The sequence below is a fragment of the Watersipora subatra genome, chromosome 11 (assembly GCF_963576615.1).
Source record: "Watersipora subatra chromosome 11, tzWatSuba1.1, whole genome shotgun sequence".
NCBI lineage: Eukaryota > Metazoa > Bryozoa > Gymnolaemata > Cheilostomatida > Watersiporidae > Watersipora > Watersipora subatra.
In genome coordinates, this window is record NC_088718.1 from 28,092,199 (window position 1) to 28,113,752 (window position 21,554).

General features: G+C 36.6%; 2 protein-coding genes across 2 annotated transcripts in view; both read left to right on the top strand.

The window, feature by feature from the left end:
• LOC137407938 (serine-rich adhesin for platelets-like) overlaps positions 1-18,801 on the top strand; it is a 49,568-nt gene extending 30,767 nt beyond the window's left edge. The window contains exons 8-13 of the mRNA XM_068094325.1: positions 814-1,041; positions 4,017-4,148; positions 5,476-7,245; positions 9,933-10,011; positions 16,499-16,632; positions 18,476-18,801. Coding sequence (XP_067950426.1) covers positions 814-1,041; positions 4,017-4,148; positions 5,476-7,245; positions 9,933-10,011; positions 16,499-16,604 — 2,315 coding nt within the window. The 3' untranslated portion in view covers positions 16,605-16,632; positions 18,476-18,801. The remainder of the gene's footprint in view (positions 1-813; positions 1,042-4,016; positions 4,149-5,475; positions 7,246-9,932; positions 10,012-16,498; positions 16,633-18,475) is intronic.
• Positions 18,802-20,920: 2,119 nt separating this feature from the next.
• The window catches only part of LOC137408531 (histone-lysine N-methyltransferase MECOM-like), a 42,193-nt gene continuing 41,559 nt past the window's right edge, over positions 20,921-21,554 (top strand). The window contains exon 1 of the mRNA XM_068095089.1: positions 20,921-21,016. Within this exon, the coding sequence (XP_067951190.1) occupies positions 20,971-21,016 (46 nt within the window). The 5' untranslated portion in view covers positions 20,921-20,970. The remainder of the gene's footprint in view (positions 21,017-21,554) is intronic.

Sequence of the window (21,554 nt, forward strand, 5' to 3'; positions counted from 1 at the left end):
AGGAAATACAATAAAATTTTGGAGGTAAGATTTTTTATAAATATAAAGTCAAAATATATGAACAGTGTGCGACCACAGTTTTTAGTAATTTTGCTATTTGTTTTGCTGGCCGTAACATGTTTCTAGCTTGACCTCTCAAGGTATAAAGAGAGTGTGCATAATTACCGACTGCGACAGCGTGTAAGAGTGCGACAGTGTGTAAGACGGCGACAGCGTGTAAGACGGCGACAGCGTGTAAGACGGCGACAGCGTGTTAGGCTGCGACAGCGTGTAAGGCTGCGACAGTGTGTATTACTGCGACAGCGTGTAAGACTGTGACAGTGTGTAAGACTGCGACAGCGTGTAAGACTGCAACAGCGTGTAAGACTGCGACAGCGTGTAAGACTGCGACAGCGTGTAAGACTGCGACAGCGTGTAAGACTGCGACAGCGTGTAAGACTGCGACAGCATGGAGCTGATTAGAATCTATCGATCTATAAAGTTCTAAGAACCAATAGAAAAATATCAGACTTTTAGGTTTAAATTAATATTTCAAAATATTGACTTATTTATGGTCACAAACGGCAGGCAATGATGTTAAAAAGCAGTTGATGGCACAAAGGTTTATGAACGGCTAAAAATACAAGTAACATCTTGCCGAGTTTCAGAAACTGTGCTTAAAAAAACACGGTTTTGTCACTCTATGCCTCTAATGCTACTATACATTCTTAGTAGTAATGTTTAAATGCATTCTGCTATTTCATACACTCTAAACCTACTGCCTCTGCAAGATGAAGTATTAACAATTAGGACCTTTTATTTTGTCTTATTTAGGTTCTCAAATAGTCGGTATTTGCTCTGAGAGTGCCTCCACTCTTGAGGGTATCACTTCATCAGCATATATCAACATTCCTGATGCCGGTGAAAGTGTACAAGGTCCCTGTAGATGCAATATATACCAAGAATCTGGAGAGAGTTTTAGATTCTCTATAGCTTTGCTTCAACTGAACTTTATCGATGACTCATCTTGCGAGAATGAGTCACTCGTTTACAACTCGAGCGGTAAGTTTTGTTTTTGTCTAACTTACTGCAGTCTGATCATTTATTGCTAACGTACAGCTAGCAATATTGATAGGAAACTAACCAGTATATCATATAGAAGTAGTTTGTTATACAGTCATACCTCTACATACGAGTCCCCCAGCATACAGAGACTCGAGATACGAGCTGACTTTCTAACAAGTTTTTTTTTTAATATGAGCATTCGAGCCGGTTCTCGATGGTCTCTATATTGCCAAGTATGCGAGAGGCTGCTTTCAAGAACAGTATTGCCCAGCTTTTCTCCTTGAATTAGTTTTTTAAAAAGTTTTAGCAGGTTGGCTAAAAGTGAACACGAGGTAAAAGTGTACAACCAAAAACGGCTACCAAAAAGATACGACGGCAAAATGAAAGTAAGTTTAGTAAAGAATTAAAAACATAGCTTGAAGAGTAGGTTTAGTAAGAGTAGGTTTAGTAAGAGTAGGTTTAGTAAGAGTAGGTTTAGTAAGAGTAGGTATAGTAAGAGTAGGTTTAGTAAGAGTAGGTTTAGTAAGAGTAGGTTTAGTAAGAGTAGGTATAGTAAGAGTAGGTATAGTAAGAGTAGGTTTAGTAAGAGTAGGTTTAGTAAGAGTAGGTTTAGTAAGAGTAGGTTTAGTAAGAGTAGGTTTAGTAAGAGTAGGTTTAGTAAGAGTAGGTTTAGTAAGAGTAGGTTTAGTAAGAGTAGGTTTAGTAAGAGTAGGTTTAGTAAGAGTAGGTTTAGTAAGAGTAGGTATAGTAAGAGTAGGTTTAGTAAGAGTAGGTTTAGTAAGAGTAGGTATAGTAAGAGTAGGTTTAGTAAGAGTAGGTTTAGTAAGAGTAGGTATAGTAAGAGTAGGTTTAGTAAGAGTAGGTTTAGTAAGAGTAGGTATAGTAAGAGTAGGTTTAGTAAGAGTAGGTTTAGTAAGAGTAGGTTTAGTAAGAGTAGGTTTAGTAAGAGTAGGTATAGTAAGAGTAGGTATAGTAAGAGTAGGTTTAGTAAGAGTAGGTATAGTAAGAGTAGGTATAGTAAGAGTAGGTTTAGTAAGAGTAGGTATAGTAAGAGTAGGTTTAGTAAGAGTAGGTTTAGTAAGAGTAGGTTTAGTAAGAGTAGGTTTAGTAAGAGTAGGTATAGTAAGAGTAGGTTTAGTAAGAGTAGGTATAGTAAGAGTAGGTTTAGTAAGAGTAGGTATAGTAAGAGTGGTTTAGTAAGAGTAGGTTTAGTAAGAGTAGGTTTAGTAAGAGTAGGTTTAGTAAGAGTAGGTATAGTAAGAGTAGGTTTAGTAAGAGTAGGTATAGTAAGAGTAGGTTTAGTAAGAGTAGGTTTAGTAAGAGTAGGTATAGTAAGAGTAGGTTTAGTAAGAGTAGGTTTAGTAAGAGTAGGTTTAGTAAGAGTAGGTTTAGTAAGAGTAGGTATAGTAAGAGTAGGTTTAGTAAGAGTAGGTATAGTAAGAGTAGGTTTAGTAAGAGTAGGTTTAGTAAGAGTAGGTATAGTAAGAGTAGGTTTAGTAAGAGTAGGTTTAGTAAGAGTAGGTTTAGTAAGAGTAGGTTTAGTAAGAGTAGGTATAGTAAGAGTAGGTTTAGTAAGAGTAGGTTTAGTAAGAGTAGGTTTAGTAAGCTAAACTCATTGAAGTTAAATTCAAAGTTTATGTTACAAATGTTTAGTGTACTTAACACGTTGCTCTCAAGTCTCTCTCAGACCACCGTTATGAACAACCTCTGACTTGAAGGTAAAACTCCATTCAATAGTGTAAATAGTGATGTTACATTTTATTGCAGACCATAACAACTAAATAGGTATTTGTTACTTCATTAGTGTAGGTACTGAATTATAATAATTAAAAACATTTTTTTCACTGTAATATCCTCTCTAAGAAGTTTTTCATAATATGGTAACAGATCAAGTTTTTATAGTAATTTTATATAGAAAATAGTGCCTTGAGATGCGAGTAAATTGAAATATGAGCTTAGTCCAAGAACACATTAAGTTCATTTGTCGAGGTGAGACTGTATAACCTATCTGTTACAAAATATGGTAGAACAGCCTATATTGTCATCAGAGGGTAGGTTGGCCTACCCACCTTTTATAATATGCTGTTGCACAGCATATTCCACTTCTGAATTTTTAGCCATAGAAATTGGGTGGCCTTTTACCTGTTATAACAGTAATATTTGCCGTAGGAGTTTTCTGTTCTGTCACCATTTATGATAGGTAGTATAGCATCTCTTCTTTAAATTATACTGCAAGGTTATTTTTGTTTAATTTAAATTTTTTAACTATATTGTTCAACAAAATCACATGTACCGTATCTTAGAGAATAAATGGAAATCTAGCTAAATATAGGCCAAGTCAGAACTTAATATATGTACTGGATGTAATACCCTTACCAATTTAATTTGTCAATTTTCTTAAGAACAAAATTTCTAGTAAGACGGTCTATTTGGGAGGCCGAAATAGTCGAGCTCATTGCCTTTTGTGGTAAGATTGGCTGAAAGTAACAGTATAAACTTTGGTTCTTCAAATTTACTTGAGTAAATATTTGAAGTCTGAATGTTTTGATCTAAATATAGCACTGATATTTTCGGTTGGATACATCTGCTGACGTAATGCCGCTGAAGTATACTGACATCCATTATACCGATATAAAGTCAATCAATATCCGCTTTAACTCAGAGCAATCAAATATCAGATATAACTCTGAATAAACAAACACCAACTGTAAATACATCTCATCAAATTTCAGTGGCTTTAATAGTAAATCTCTTAGAATCCTTCAGGTAATTTCAATATCTCACAACCTGTGCTCTATAGGCAAATTAATGGTGAGCATATTTTATAAATAGTTTTCATAATTAACTGAAAATTTCCTTTTTATTTATGTATTTTGTTAAACTTTCTTTCACTGCCCATGCAAATTAAAACATTGGAGTGTTTAGCTGCAAGTTTGTAGGTCTGTTCTATTTTTGTTTGTTTGGCGCTTTAGAGAGTTGGTGTGGGCGTACCAACCAGAGTACAGATTTAGTATTGCCTCTTCAGCAAACTGTGATGATTGTTTATGAAAGGAAGGTCGGAGTAAATTCTAGTCGCGGACGAGGCTGGGTGAAGGTCACCTCAGGTAAACATAACTAAAAGCCATTCTTTTTTAAATGCAGCCCATACAGGCACACACAATGTGAAACTTGGATAGCAATTGGTCAGCCATATATATTATGTTTTTTAAGGTTCTATTTCTATATTAGAATGGATATTAGTACTCAAGTGTTATTCAATGGGTGTAACAAAAAGTTAGTCAAATAGTAAGAGGAAATGGTCTTGCTAATGTAAATAAGTAGTTGCAAGTACAGCTAGGAGCAGATATAGCTAGTAGTATGTATAGCTTGTAGAGTTAAAGCTAGTAGTATGTATAGCTAATAGTAGGTATAACTAGTAGCAAGTGTAGTTTGTACTAAGTATAGCTAGTAGTAGGTATAGCTAGTAGTAAGTATAACTAGTTCTATAGGTATAAATTTTACGAGATATAGCTTGTAGTAGATATAGCTAGTAGTAGATATAGCTAGTAGTAGATATAGCTAGTATTATGTATAGCTAGTAGTTGATGTAGATATTAGGAGATATAGCTTGTATTTGGTAGAGCTTGTAGTTGGTAGGCTATAGCTAGTAGTAAGTATTGCTGGTAGTAAGTATAGCTAGTCATAGATGTAGTTAGTAGAAGGTGTAGATAGTAATTAATTTAACTTGTAGCAGGTATTGTTTGAACAAGAATTTGTCCTAGTTTAATATACAACCCTAATGTTTACAAATGTAGCCCTTTAAATTTTTACGATCTTATTATGTTATTGTTGTTTGTGAGAGCTTTTCTTTTAAATGTGGTTGCCGTAGTTGACATAAATGTATTGAGTACAAAAATATATAGCTAACAGATCAAACAGTGTAATACCAACCATTTTATCGGTATTGTAAAGCCACTAGTAAACTATGTGAGTGAGATATGGGAATGGACTGGTGTTCTTCATGCTTACCTGTAGATAGCCAAGCTTTGTGGGTTGGTACACTTAAACATTCTTTGTATTTCAATTATGTTACTTTTCTTGTTTTTGTTCTTTTGGCAGCTAACAATCTAAGTATTTTTATTTCAATGCAAGAAAATTATCATTTTTGCCAACTTTTTATATAGAGTTGTTAATTCGTAGTCTGGCCAGTTGGTGCTCATCAGTTTGTGGTGCCATCAAAAGCCTTTTCTCGTATCACTCTCGGACTCTCAGTAGCATATCCCAATCTCAAGTTCTTTCGAACACTCCTTGCAATGTCTGTAAAAATTGTCACCTAGTAGCAGCGGTTACATCATAATCTGAACGCAGCAGGTAGTAGTGTTTCTGAAATATACCTGTCAATATTTCTATTTCCTTAAATATTGTGTTTTACATGGTAATATTTTGTTGCAGAGAATGGAAAAGAATTTGGACTAACTTGTCAAACTTCTCAGTCCTTTAGTGCACTCACTTCTGCTGGTCGCACTAGTTCTCCTAGTACAACTTATAGCATTCCAGAAGCTCCTGAAGACGAAGACGAAGATGATGGGAAAAACCAGAACAGCACTACTCTAACTAGTCTGCTCAACTCTACTGATCTTTCTTCAACAACCCATGAATCTGTCTCTTCTGCCCGACATAGCACAGAATATACTAACCTCACTGGATCAGCGTCTGATTCTATGGAGTACATTTCAGCCAATTCTTCATCATCAACAACAACTGATGTTAACTCGAACTTCACAATCCTTGAACCAACTGACTTACCATCTTCAGCAAATAGTATTAGTTCAGTAACTACTATTAAAGATCCAACAAATGTCCCAGTGAGCATTTCGACAGGGATAAGCAAATCGGCTTCAGCGACAACGGTTTCTATTTTTTCTTCTTCAACCATGGCAAGCTCTACCAAATTGCCAAAAGGAATAACAGCTGCAATTACAGGTCTTGCTAACACATCTGTAACTTATAGTACTATTACTACTACCAGCGTCGATTTCAGTAAATCGTCAAATGCAACAACAGCTGAAACCAACTCTAGTACTGCGACTGTTGGTCTCACTGACTCATCTACCACAACGGTTAATTATAGTAAACCTACTGCTACTACCAGCGTCGATTTCAGTTACTCATCAGATGCAACAGCAGCTAAAACTAACTCTACTACTGTGACTATAGGTCTCACTGACTCATCTACCACAACGGTTAATTATAGTAGACCTACTACTACTGCCAGCATCGATCTCAGTTACCCATCAGATGCAACAACAGCTAAAACTAACACTACTACTGTGACTATAGGTCTCACCGACTCATCTACCTCAATGGCGAATTATAGTATACCTACTACTGTAGAATTCAGTAAGCCATCAACTGCTACAGTAGTTGCAAATAATTTAACAACTGCATCTGCAAATTTTACTATTCCAGTTGCAAGCACCACTAGCTCTTCTACTACTGCTCTTGATGTTGGTAATACCACCAATAATAGCACAACCATGATTAACTCCTTTACAACCAGTATCAACTTTTCATCAACTGCGGACAAAAACTTTAATAACGTGTCGGCTACAAGTATAAACACTGGCAAACCATCTGTATCAACTGTGGCATTCAGCACCAAAAAATCCTCCTCAACAACTGGAGATGGTTCTACTCTCATCAAAAAGACTTCTCTATCTAGTCAAAGTATTCCATCAACTAGGCTCTCAACCTTTACTCTGTTTATAAACCGCTCAACAACCCCCAAAAAAGATGCTACGACAACGACCCCTCTTCAAGACACTACAATAAACACTATTAAAGATGCCACAGCAACGCCTAGCAAAGACACCACAATTACCCCTAATGAAGACACTATAACAACACCCAAAAAAGTCACCACAATTACCCCTAGCGGAGACACTACAACGTCTCCTAAAAATGTCACCACAACGACCCCTAACACTGACCCTACAACAACTCTTAGCAGAGACACTACAACGACTCCTAACAAAATCATTACGATGACCCTTAACAAAGGCACCACTCCTGTAATTATATCATCGCAAACAGCATCAGTAGGCAGCACTGTTTCTCAAACGACTAAACTATCATCCATGGATACTATGTCTGCCACCAAAACGAGCTCAATGACCATTGCTGCAGAGGGCGCTACTGATCACACACGCTCAAAGAGGACAAGTGAGTCATACATCATATCACTTGAGTTTATGCGTATCATGATCTGTGCCATGGAAGTCTTAGTAGGGCCTGCTAAATATGCCAATAGAACGTAAGTTCACAATTTGGAGCAGTTGTCTAACAACATGCTGAAGTTTGGTTCGTAGCATCATAATTATATCTAAAGGAAAGTTTTTAGACAGTCTTCACTGACATTGTGGTACTTTTAAAAATTATCAAAAGTTCTATTTTGTGGTGATTAAACAAGTACCTATCTCCGTCATTCAATCGAAGAAGAGTCCAACGTGGGCGCACATCTTCAATTTTAATATAATTTATTTGAGCTAAATTACAAGGTTAATGTCAGGATTGTCAATCACTGAGTCCAGCTATAGCTTGGTTCAAATTGGTTTAATTTCAGGTAGATGTTTGTAACGGATATAAATGATTGGCTCGGTAAAACCCTTTTTGGTGTTTTACACTCAGATCACAAGTTCCTCTCCTTTTCGCTCTCTCATTCTCTCTCTCATTCTCTCTTTCTCACTCGTGCTCTCTCTCTCCCCCAGTCGGTCATTTCAACAATGACTGTTTCATGGCTTGGTCTTTATTGTTGACTTTTATACCGCTCTTATGGGACTGTTCAGATGTAACAGGAGTCAGGATTAAAAAGGTTTTGCTTCATTAGTAAACTTTAAATAGCTATTCACTACAGTAGAATAAGTAGCTGAAATATTTCTCAGGCAAAGTGTTTTTTTTCTTTAGCTCGCTAAATCTAGTGAACAGAGACTAATGTGAACTAGGCTTGGATAGCAATACTAGTACCCCATTTTACCAATAACTAGTAGGCTTTTGTTAAACAACTTAGCAGCTGACTTGATATTCTACCTTTGACCTTATCTAAGACCGGCTCTACTACAGACACTGCTGCAGGTTATATGATGTACCCTAGGACACTTAAGTATTCGCGGCATCTAACTTTCGCGTTTTCGCGGAGTCATCATCACGCGAAAAATTCATGCGCGAAACTAAACTATCATAACGAACTAGCGAAAATTCCAAATTAAATAGCTATGTTCTACGCAGGCCTGTATTCACCGGTTGCGAGTTGGGGGGCTAATGTTAGACGACTAGTTATGAACATCTGGGGTGTGGAGAAGGAGGGGGGGGTGCTGTAAGCTCCCAACAGGTTTCTTTTATGTAGGGCCTCAGCCGGGCCTCTCACGTGAAGTTTTAAAAAATTTTATTGGCAAGTATCAACATTTTTCTATTTTTTGAGATTTGCTTTGTTTTAGCTGATGTGACTGACAAAACGTTTTAAAATTAAAACAGGCAAAACTTGTATGCAGTTAAAAAGCTCAGAAAGAAGACATATTTTTTAAGCGTTTTAACAAAGATCATTTTTGCCGATTTTATTTCAAGTTCATTAAGTAGGATATGGGCAAGCAGATGTTTGCTAAAACTTGATATTTTGCAAACCTTTATAAAAGTCGTTAACAAGAATATTTTGCCGCTGATGAAGATAATAATGACGCCTAAGAACTACTAAAAGTTGATGTTTGTATCTATGGCTTCGAATAAAGTAATATTCTACAGCGACAAAAACCTTTCTATAGCCGTTGGACTATGAAATTCCTAAAAAGTTGGGGCGTCTTAGCCGGCCAGCTGTCCAAGGGAATACGGCCCTGTAGTTCATTGATATCCACAACAAAATCGTGATATTAGAAGTGCAGATAATTTTGTGTGTGATTGAGCTCATTGGGAAATTTCTAGTAAATTCGTTAATACACCGAATGAGCAGCATGGCAAAGCAAATTAAGATAACAAGTTTTTTTGGAAAAGCCAAGACAAACGAAGAAGATGATGATATCAGTTTAGTCACCGAATTTGTAACTGATGAGGATGAAAGTCTGGTAGGTGAAGTCATACAATTAAATAATACTTATTGTAGTGATGAATTTTACTGCCAACCAAAAACGATAACAACCCTCACCAGGTCCAACCATGTTATACAGTTCTGGTTGTGATGTTGGTTGTTATCTATTTTCTTTTTTATGAGACATGTACTGTATTTGATTTTTTTTTAATTTGAAATATTGTGAACTCAAAACGTGCCATGGCCATCGCTTGCTATAAATACTTGAGATCTAATATTGGTACCATATCGGTCACGACGGAAAGGACCGAGACGTCATTGATAGTCAAAGAAACAAATGGCAGCAAGCGATCACGTTGAATTATCGATTTCTGCCATACATTTATACCTGCGGGTTACAAATACAAACTAGTCGCAAATATAACAACTTTTTTTTACTAGAGGACCGGACCTGAGGAATCTAATTTGTTTGTTCCACTGTATTTATTTTCACATCACTATATTTTCGCACTCATCAGAGCTGCGAAATTAAGTTGCAGCGAAATTTTACTCTGTGTGCTACTCACGAAACTAAATACTAGCGAAATATAAGTGTCCTAGGGTAGTAGCAATCAATTCGAGAGAGAATCTACTATCCACAGTTTTCCCGTTGAGTCAAATAGTTGTGGCACACGGTAGCCTTGGCTCTCAGTCATTGCTTTGTCGCTTTGATCAGGCTTCATGTCAGCACTCATAACTTATGAATACCTGGTTAAACAAATTTACTTTATATTCATAACTTGTCTTAGGCTCCCAACGCTTAAAGCTAGTAGTTGCAACTCTCTACTTATTCTAGCTGGAATAGCTGTTGGGGTGACCTTGACAGTCATCGCTGTCTTCGCAGCTGGGATCATCGCCTACTACATAATGAAAAGGTAAGACATGCACACGGCCTTGGCTACTTTTGCAATGCATGGAGATATCAAAAGTCGGTCTACAGCTCATTTGCTATCATTGGCCTAAACAATCGTGGGTGTGATGATTACTTGTCAGATTATAAGTCTATTAAGTCTATTGAGCCTATTAGGTCTATGAACGCGAGTCATTTTCTGTTCATAATGATGATTGAAAGAGCTGTTTAATATTTACCATCCAATGTCACTCTTTAATGTTGCCCTGCAATGTTACTCTTCAATGTTACCTTGCAACATCACTTTTCAATGTTACCCTGCAATGCCACTCTTCAATGTTACCTTGCTATGTCACTCTGCAATGTTACCCTGCAATGTCACTCTTCAATGTTACCTTGCAATGTCACTCTGCAATGTTACCCTGCAATGTTACACTGCAATGTCACTCTTCAATGTTACCCTGCAATGTCACTCTTCAATGTTACCCTGCATTGTCACTCTTCAATGTTACCCTGCAATGTCACTCTTTAATGTTACCCTGCAATGTCACTCTACAATGTTACCCAAAAATGTTACCCAACAAGGTTACCCAACAATGTTACCCAACAATGTTACTCAGCAATGTTACCCAACAATGTTACCCAACAATGTTACTCAGCAATGTTACCCAACAGTGTTACCCAGCAATGCTACCCAGCAATGCTACCCAGCAGTGCTACCCAGCAGTGCTACCCAGCAATGCTACCCTGCAATGCTACCCAGCAATGCTACCCTGCAATGCTACCCTGCAATGCTACCCTACAATGCTACCCAGCAATGCTACCCTGCAATGCTACCCTGCAATGCTACCCTGCAATGCTATCCAGCAATGCTACACTGCAATGTTACCCTGCAATGCTACCCTGCAATGCTACCCTGCAATGCTACCCTGCAATGCTACCCAGCAATGCTACACTGCAATGCTACCCAGCAATGCTACCCTACAATGCTACCCTACAATGCTACCCTACAATGCTACCCAGCAATGCTACCCAGCAATGGTGCACTGCAATGTTACCCAGCAATGCTACACTGCAATGTTACCCAGCAATGCTACACTGCAATGCTACCCAGCAGTGCTACCCAGCAGTGCTACTCTGCAATGCTACCCTGCAATGCTACCCAGCAATGCTACACTGCAATGCTACCCAGCAATGCTACACTGCAATGTTACCGTGCAATGTTACCCAGCAATGCTACCCTGCAATGCTACCCTGCAATGTTACCCAGCAATGCTACCCTACAATGCTACCCTGCAATGCTACCCAGCAATGCTACACTGCAATGTTACCCAGCAATGCTACACTGCAATGTTACCCAGCAATGCTACACTGCAATGCTACGTAGCAGTGCTACCCAGCAGTGCTACCCTGCAATGCTACCCAGCAATGCTACCCAGCAATGCTACCCTGCAATGCTACCCAGCAATGCTACACTGCAATGTTACCCTGCAATGTTACCCTTTCGCATTACCCTTCACTATCAGACTTTTAAAATAAAAAGTATGATGTGTGGTTCAAGCAAAAACTAAGACCATTATTTTAGAGGCCTGACAAGAGCTCTTCGAGTCGATACTCATCCCTGCTAGTTAACTAGTGCTGCTAAAGCTAGCTGGTGTTCTATATAACAACAATAAAAATCATTTTATATAGATAGCATTGCGGAAAGCAGTTTTTATATCACCACAGTATTTAATGATGCTGGGGGTATGAGGTATGATAGAAGATGTGTCTAAACAGGATAGCCATCTACTGACTGATGACATCGGTTTGACCTATCAAGTTGTCACCGCATTCAAACCTTTAAACACAAGTCTAACTGATTTCGCAATCTTCTTACATAAGATCATTTTATTTTGGAGCAAGTGTTCACATAAAAAATCCATTTTATTTTATTTAACCCAACATACAAAAACCTAAAAATAAGTACTGCAAGCAAATGTTAAATGCTTTTAATATTAAAACAAATACATTATGCAAAACTGTATACAAAAACGTATGTATAGTTTAAATTTAAAAAGCAAACTCTGTGTAAAAACGCTGTGTTAATAGACTAGGTAATGATAACCAGTAAAAAGAGATTTGCATCGAGGCTTCACCTCAGAGACATACTGCTGGAAGTGTAGACTCAATAATTCATAGCTTCAGAGGTAGAGGTGATGCTAGTGACACGAGTAGTAGCTTACTCTTACATAAACTATGTCTAAGTGTAAACTTTGAGTAACTGAAGTTATGTTTATTATTTTTAAATTTTATTTTTATTCATTTTTACTTGAAACACTGAAAAACTTCTTAAAAATCTTTTATCATCATATACTGAAAATCACTTTAAACGTCGAGTTCGTTATTTGCCCAAATTTTTATTGTATGTTTCATTCGTAGATTTACAGTATATATATATATATATATAAATCTCCGTGTTAGTTGATCAGGTACCCAGTTATAGCGGTAAAGTTTTAGGAATGAAAAATCCTTTTGCGACTGGGTTTTAACTCAGAACCTCCAGTTATCCAGACAGGTGTACTACCCATTGCACTACGCATCCAACTGCTGACACCAAGTAATAACTGGGCACATGATTATGCAGAACTTCCAAAATACTAGCATAACCGATGAGTAACGACATGACGTGCCCCAATGTCAATCAGGCTTTACGGCCCTTATTATAAGTTACTAGCTTGAGTTACTCTAATTCATCAGGTAACTATTTTATTACACGTGTAACTCCGAGCATTCAGCTAGTATGAATATAATTAGAGATTTGATCGTAGTTCTAAACAAACTCATCTTGCTGGCAGGATAGTCTGTAAATAAATTGAAAATCTAACAAAAACTCAAGCTAGATATCATCTAAGTTGGTCATCAAATGCCTTTCAAACAAGTTGCCATATACTTCATCAAGAAATTACAATCACACACTTTCGGTGTTTTTATACCATGTTTTTATACCCTTTTGTTATCACATTAGGTTCAATGCAAAATTCATGAGGGTCAAAGTCATTACTAAGACTTGCTTGTCAGAATCAAAAAATTATTTAGTCAGCATGAAAGTCGATGTTGTGTAGGTGGCGGGACGAGGTTTTTCTGATAAAATTGGCAACTGCATGAACAGCATAATTTAATACAATACTAGCTGTATCATATCAAAGCAGGAGCATTTCTTTAATTTTAAATCAGCTTGTAGATTTTCAACACAAATTGCTAGATTGTTTTTACAGCAACACTCCATAAACACGTTCATTGAGGGCAATTGTCCTTAGTACATGTGATGGGGCATTCTTAAGTTGAGAATGAGTGTAAGATGAGTGTTTAAGATGTCGGTTCCCAGAAATTAGATAAAATTTGGAAACCTACTAACTGTGAAGACCAGGTAGAAGGCAAAGAGCATATGCGTGTCAGGTTTGGATAAAATTGGTCAAAAAATGGGAAAACTCACAACATTGACGCCGGCCAACAAACAGACAAATAGGATTTAGTAATAGAGATAGTTATACGATTTTATGGGTATGCTCAGGTCTGTATTCTCTGATTGCAAGTTGGGGCGGCAAATGTTAGCCAACTAGTTCTGAACACCTGGGGTTTGAGGGCGGTGTAAAGGCGTGGTCACACGAGCGCCGAACCGATTTAGGTTTGGTTTGGTTTGGAAGTTGTTTTACTTCGGTTCGGCTAAGCCACATGTCACACGGCATCCGAAGTCACTTCACTTTTTAGATACCATACGTATGGAGACAGGACACTGTTTCATTAATAAATTTTATGTATTTGAGCTAAATATTTCTATTGTAAACAAAAAACTTTGAGGACAATTAATTATTATAATTACGCAGCAGGTTTATCAGAAGATCGTTCAGCTGCTCAAAATAAATCCCTCGATACAAAGATTTTGCCAACCCTTCCCATCAACATAATTATATTTCTTTTAACATATGAATGTTTTGCTATGCTGAGTACATAACAAACAAAAACAGTCTTTATCATAGTACTGTGGTTGTACATAAATAAATCAGTCAACGATACTTCATCAGAATGAGTATGACACATTACTTATATTGTACACGAAAGGAAATCACAACCATTCTCTTACATTCATGCAAAACTTAAGTGCAACACCTTACATTTATGCAACACAATCGCAAGTCCGGGTGAGCCTTGTCGTAAATTGCTTCATGTTGTTTATGTAACGAAATAAAAGTATCGTCCCATTTCTTTTTTAACTTTGCTCGCACGCACTTAAGGAGAAATGTGACGCGTGCTCGCTAGAATTTTAATCAGCCAATAAGAGCAAGGCTTAGGCCACGAAATTTTGAGCAGGACCGAAGTGGTTCGTTTCGGCCAGAAATATCTTTGGCCAAACAGTTTACAACTGACAGCGACGTCATTTTGCGTCGTTTAGTTCGTTTCGGCTCTCGTGTGACCACCCCTTAAGCCTCCTAACTGGGTTCGGGGAGTGCCCCGAAGCTCTGGACCTTTTAAGCAACAACAACTTTCAAAGTATGCATAAATGCAATCAATTGTAAGCATCAAAATCTACATAAATATATTGTTTGTGGAACATAGAAGGCAAAACCTTTTCTTTACCTAATTAACGGTAATAAAATTACGATATAAAATTCATGACACTACAGATTTTTAAGGGACATTGACAGAACAAGAGCTATTACTTTTTATTGCAAAAGCTTTTGTTTTATCAATAAATGTAAACAGAAACCACGCCTGCATTCCCTGGTTGCAAGTTGGGGCGGCTCCAAATGTTAGGTGACTAGTTATGAACACCTGGAGGTTTGAGGGCAGTGTAAGCCCCCCAACAGGGTTCGGGGCAGCGCCTCGAAGCTCTGGACTTTTTAAACCTTCAAAGTATGCATAAATGCAATCAATTGTAAGCATCCAAATCTACATAAATATATTGTTTATGGTTTATGGTATGCAAAACTTTTTCTTTGTTCAACGAACGATATATAACTCATGACAGTACTGTTTGCTGTATAGGAAATTGACAGAACAAAAGCTATTTCCTCTTTATTGCAATAGCTCTTGTTCTTTCAATTTGTCCCTGGCAGAAATCTTTTACAACTGATTCTGTATCTATTTCAACATCTTTATACATGTGTAACATTAGAAGATTATTTAAATGAGCCTGTCCCATAGCGCTCCTCATCAATGTATTGATTTGGTTATGTTATGATAAGTAAAATGCCAATTTGGGTGCTTTTTTCACACCCCCACTGTAAGCAATAAAGTTCAGTTTCCAAGTTTTAACAAAGTCTCACAAATGACTAATTTGATGAGACCACCATGGAGGCAATATAGAACGCTAATTTCTAGTAAATTAGTTGTTGGAAATTCCAAGTTGATGAGCTTAGACTGCAATTCTTATTACTTAGCCACCAAAAATCACTAAAAAGTTAGGGCGGTTCAGCCGGCCAGCCGCCCCAGGGAATATGGGCCTGCTACACAGCTTCATAAAATATCCATAGATGTCTGCAAGCTTAAACGATTGTATACATTGTAAACCCATTCAACAATAAACTTACTAAGTGTATCTCTGAGGGAGTCATCGGGAATTCAAAAGTACTTCTAATGTTTGTAGGAATTCTACAAAACTTTTTTGAGCGATGATGTGTGACGTCTTTATGTTTTTCATTGAGTATCAACAAACTTGATTGAGGCGGTATTGAAATAAAATCTAAAAACTAATATCATAGATTAAACCATCCATTTAATTTATTTCGCTCACTACAAAGGCAAGATTTCTAAAGAATGTTGGAAGAACAAAAATGTGTTTTTTAAGTTTAAAAATAAACATGTAGGTATTGGCAAACACAGGTACTCATTTTATGGATTAGTGTTGACAATATAAACCATTTATCTAGTTTTTTAAAACACAGGCAATTAACAGGGGACAAAACTGGAAAATAGGCAAAGATTTCTATTTGTAAATAGCAGTATATCAATGATTAGCAATTCAACCATACTTTGGTTTATATGTAATGAACTAAAATATAGTTTATTAAATGCACTTGATACTTTCAGAGATCTATTAACTTATTTGTACTAAAATTCATTGGTAGGTTTTACACGTGACAGCATACCAGTATACATGATGGAGTGAGCTAATTAGACACCAAATATTTGAAGTTGTCTTCTCTTGTTAATACATTTATGTTTCAATCTATTAAACTTTTAGTAAGAAGAGACAAATTCTTACATAAAATTCGGATAATAATGCTAGCTAATATAACTAATAGTTATGTTAATGAAGCATCAACTTGATGGGATTTTAGTTAAATAAATTTATAAAAATAAGACAAGTTTAGAAATGTTTGTTTCAAATGTATTTAAATCAATAATTTATTGGTATCATTTCTAAAACGCTGTTTAGAATCTATTAAATCTTCTAGCAATTTAGTATCGTTACTAGAAACCAGTGTAGGAGTAGTTTGTAGCAGGATACATAATCATTGTGTTGTTCTTAGGAGAAAAAGAGCTTCCAGTGCATTCGTTCCTCTCCACAATGAGTTATACAATGCTGATGGGCCTGATGAACCTGGGGTTATGTTCCAAGACACTTCACTTTCATAGATGCATCGATGCAGTCTGTTTGTTAAGGGTAGGTGATTCAACATTTGACTGGACTAAAAGTTGTTCCCACTTGCGTTGTATATTCATTTAAGGAGTGTCTATAGCGCCCCATATGTACAGGTGATGTCTTTGTACATAACTAATCACATTCGGAGAATAGTGGTTTAAACAATCAATCATGCTTAGGACAGACAGTCAAAATGGCCAATCATGTTTGGGAAAAGCTTTTTAACTCTTTCACTACCGCATTAAATTCTGATCAAATGATTATTCTGACCGAATTAATTCAAACAGACTTTTGACAAAATCGATTCACCACTAGTATTTATGCAATATCTCGAGAAAAAATGCAGATATCGTTTTACTGTAAAATGCATCTTATTCAGAACAAAATTTTCTACAAGATAACTGTAAAATTGTTTAGTGAATCCCACTCTCGCAAAATATCTGGCGCTACATTTCATTGAAAGAGCGCTGTGAGTTTATTATTGCCATGACGATAGCGATTTGGTTTTCCCGATTTGAAAAATGATTGGAAATGGAAAAAAATTTCAATTGGTTGCTTGTGACTGGCAACAAGGTTGTTTTGTTGGAGACCAAATTTGATTAGTCTAGCTAATGTGTAGGCTTTGTAATAAAAAGAAAAGTGAAACCCTATTGATAAACCAATACATCGGCTTACGGTCTGTACTCCTAATACCGCAAAAGCCAATACATCAGCTTATGGTAGTGGAAAAGTTAAACATCCAACCATGTTTAGGAAGTACAATCTAAACAACGAACCATGTTTAGGGAATGCAGTCTAAACAACCAATTTTGTTTAGGAAGGACGGTTTAAACACCCAACCACAGTTAAGACGGGCAGTCGAAACAACCAATCAAGTTTGGGAAAAGCAGTCTAAGCAACCAACCATGTTTAGGAAGTGCAGTCTGAATGATCAATCATGTTTAGGAAAAACAGTCCAAGCAGCCAATCATATTTAAGAAGGACAGTCCAAACAACCAATCGTGTTTAGGATGGACAGCCTAAACAACTGACTAAATTTTGAATGGAGAAGACTAAACAACCAATCACAGCTTCAGTACGGAACCCTAGCTGCACCCAGTTATCATCATAACACAGTAATCAGCATAACCCAGTTATCCATATAATGCAGTTATCCATATAACAAGTTATCCATATAACAAGTTATCCATATAAAGCAGTTATCCATATAACAAGTTATCCATATAATGCAGTTATCCATATAACAAGTTATCCATATTATGCAGTTATCATTATAACAAGTTATCCATATAATGCAGTTATCCATATAATGCAGTTATCCATATAACAAGTTATCCGTATAACAAGTTCTCAAAAAGACTAGCTTTATAGAAATTAGCGAGCTAACTAGTATTTTTCAAACTGTCAAATTATGCAAGTTTAGAAGCATTCAGCAAGAACATAACTCATCTTATATGGTAATGAAAAAGGTTTAGCAAGTTCTGAGGCCTTGCCCGAAGTGAACATGTGTGTGAGAAGATAACTCTGTCTGCCTGTCTCTAATCTCCTTGATTAGTAATAGACTCTTACTGCTCTTGGAGACTTTGAGGTCGATTAAAGTGTAATACAGTCAAAGTATCTAAGTGGTGCAAATAAAGTTTTCTTTCATAAATACATATATTAAAGCCATTGAAACCATTTACTGTCTATTTATGGCAACAAAAAGTAATCACATTTGGCGATTTTATTGCAATTCGCATTTCGTTTCTGGTTTGTCACCAGCTGGAGAGAACTCTCAGTCCAATCAGTTCTTGAGGCCATAGAAAGATAAATCCATTCTTACAAAACACTTGTCAGTTTTGTCAAATACTGTTTATTTTTACAGACCAATGTCAGATGAGAATTGATAAGCTGGAGTGAAGATGAGAAACCGCAATTATGTCAGAAGTTTACACTGTATCCTCTCTCACGAGTTGTCCTCTCTTACGAGTCTGCTCATTCCATTTTAGTCTTCAGTTTTATAAGTTTGTGCAGCAAACATCTTTCTTATCTTTGAGACAACAACAGCTATATCATAGTCAATAGATAATTATTTTTTCTAAGGAGTGACACAACGTATTTGCATGAATGCTTTGTGAAGTCGATTTGTGCCAAGACGACATGACAATTTGTTTATTCATTTTAAGTATCTGTTTTTATTTCATAGTTACACATCGATTTTATATATAACATTATGACAAATATATTCATGAAGCTGTCTCTGAGAAAATCTGCAACTGCTTTGAGTGCATGTCAGGTGAGTGGAGGGCACTAGCTGAGCTCATCAACTACATGAGAGATACAACTGTATTCGTAGAAATGTTCGTTCATGGCATTTAGGCAGAGCCCATATCTACGAACAAAATGTTCTTTTTGGGATCTAAGTTAGGAATCTTATTAAAGATAAGACAACAGTTTTGATTGGCTCAAAAGCAACTGTTAAACCAGTGATGCTGCGTTTGGAGATTTTGCTGATAGAACTCATATTTCTATGCTTATCCAAGACCGGCATCGTTTATGCTGCTTGCCCACATAGCTTGTTTATATATTTTCTATCCATAGACTGTGTTTTCATCATTCTTTTCATCTACCACTTGTCCATCATTTGCCTGTGCCGCTTAATTTATTTTCAATTGTTCTATTCACATTTGCTAAGGCCACTTTACATATTCACTATACCAAACCTTATGCAAATCAAATTGGGCACCTTCATTGATCTGTTTTTATTTTGAGACGAAAATGAAACAAAGTTACATTACTCATCGCAATGCTACAAACAAGTTCATTCTCTCTAAGATATTTAATTAAAAGGCTTAAAAAGTTATGTCTGTTTAATATGAAAAAGAAATGAAGGTACCATACACATATGTCTTTAACCAAAGTGCTGATACGGGAATCAATACTTAATGAATAAATAAAAACAAATTTCTTATTGCTTTATAGAAAAGCTCTGGCTAGACAATTTTTTGATGTGGCTGTAAGAGTAGCCATGATCTGTGTGTTTTAGTGAAAGTGTTGGAGATAATAGCTTTATGGTTCGTTTCTACCATAACAGAGAAAAGGGCTATATGTTTTGTTTCATTAAGTTGCTTTTGCCACAATTCTTCACTCAATTATTTTTTAATGTTTTCCAATATGAAAAATTTGTTATATGTATATTGCACTTGGCCTATTTAAAACATAAATATATCTATCCAATTATATTATTTTAAGTTTTATTTATTAACAATACGTTATTACATTAATAATAATTGCTATATTTTGTGACATAGTCATGAACATTATTATACATTTCATCATTTATAGTTGAAAATATAGGAAGAGGCTTCAGGGTTAAATCTTTATATAATAAGGAAGTCATAAAAACAAACCTCGTTAATCATTCAACTTTTTTTACTTTCTATTTTAGTCAGTCGTTTCAGCGATGGTTGTTTTATGGTTTGGGCTTCATCAATGGTTTCCATGCAGCTCTGCTTTCAGCCTACTTTTGCCATCTGCTTAAATTTAGTTGGCTCAAGTTGATGTTACACTTAGCTGCATTGTTGTATCTTATCCTAGATATACCCTACTTCCCCTTTCCTTCGTAGAGTTGTGAATATAATAATTGTTCTGGCAATCGCTCATGATCCACCCTGCGCACATGTTGGTCTTTTTTGACTCAGTGCATGTAGTTCAGTGTTCAGCATCACAAAGGAGAGTCTTTCAGTAGACAGACAACCCGTAAGAAACCATGAATAAGTTTATAATTAGATCTCGCGTAGAGCTAATTGTTCATTTATTTCACGGCATCTCCCTTCCTTTTATCTCAAAGCTTTGATACCGTACACCGTTATAAAAAACAACAAAGATGTTCCAAGAAGGATGAGATTGCCTTATTACTGTTTTGTCTGACAAATTCCATCAACGGCGTTAAAATAACTACCTTAAACAAACGCGACATTCAAATATCTATGGTACTTTAATTGAAGAGACTTAGGCAAAGCTGCGTGATTATGAACGAGTCATTGTTTGCGTGGCTCTGATATCTATTGTGTTAGATCAAATGCCGTTTTCATTTGTAAACACGGCCGCGCAGTGCGAGTCACTGTGTAATTTATTACAAGCTATTGTGCCAACCTGACCAATGACAACTCGTTAGCTCTGCTCCTGCTCAGAGCGAGCCGAGTGTCTAGCTGTTACCGTAATTGTTGAAGCAATTAGCTAGACAGATTTCACGTCGACACTTCTTACCCTCTAATCTCCTCATCTTCTCAACCTCCTCGCTTCATAGAGCTCGACAACCGAACAGACGTCGGAAAGAGGGCTAGAAGTCAATAGGAGAGTCAGAGATAGACGGGAAAGATGAGGAGCAAAGCTAAGGCTCATCGAGTGAAATGCGAAGGAGACGGTAAGCTAACTGCGGTTCCTTTTTTGACCAGAAGAAAGCAATAGGCTAAGATGACTTTGGGAGAAAGTAGTTATGAAAAGCTAAGCAATTAAATAGACCTTTGATGAAAGATTGATCTATGACGCGCATGGTGCAGTGGTAAAAGGCAGCCCAGAACTTTTGATACATGAGAATTTTTTTGGGAATAGATGGGGAAACTGCATTTCTTTTTTTTTAGCCAGACAGAATCTTAGAGCTTAAATGACCTTGTGACAACGAAATTACCGAAGCTTAGCAGAAAATATATTATGCTTAAAAGGTAGACATATATGACACACATGGTGCATTCGTAAAGATAGTCCAGAACTGCATGATAGAAATAGATGTTTTTGGAAACATTTAGGGGTTAGATTTGGTTGAAGAAAAGGCTAAAACGACTTTATGGGAAAGAAGTTACCAGAAGCTAAGCAATAATTGAATACATCCATCCTTAAAAAGTAGATCTATGACATACATAATGCATTGGTAAAAGACAGCCCTGCACTTAGTGACATATATG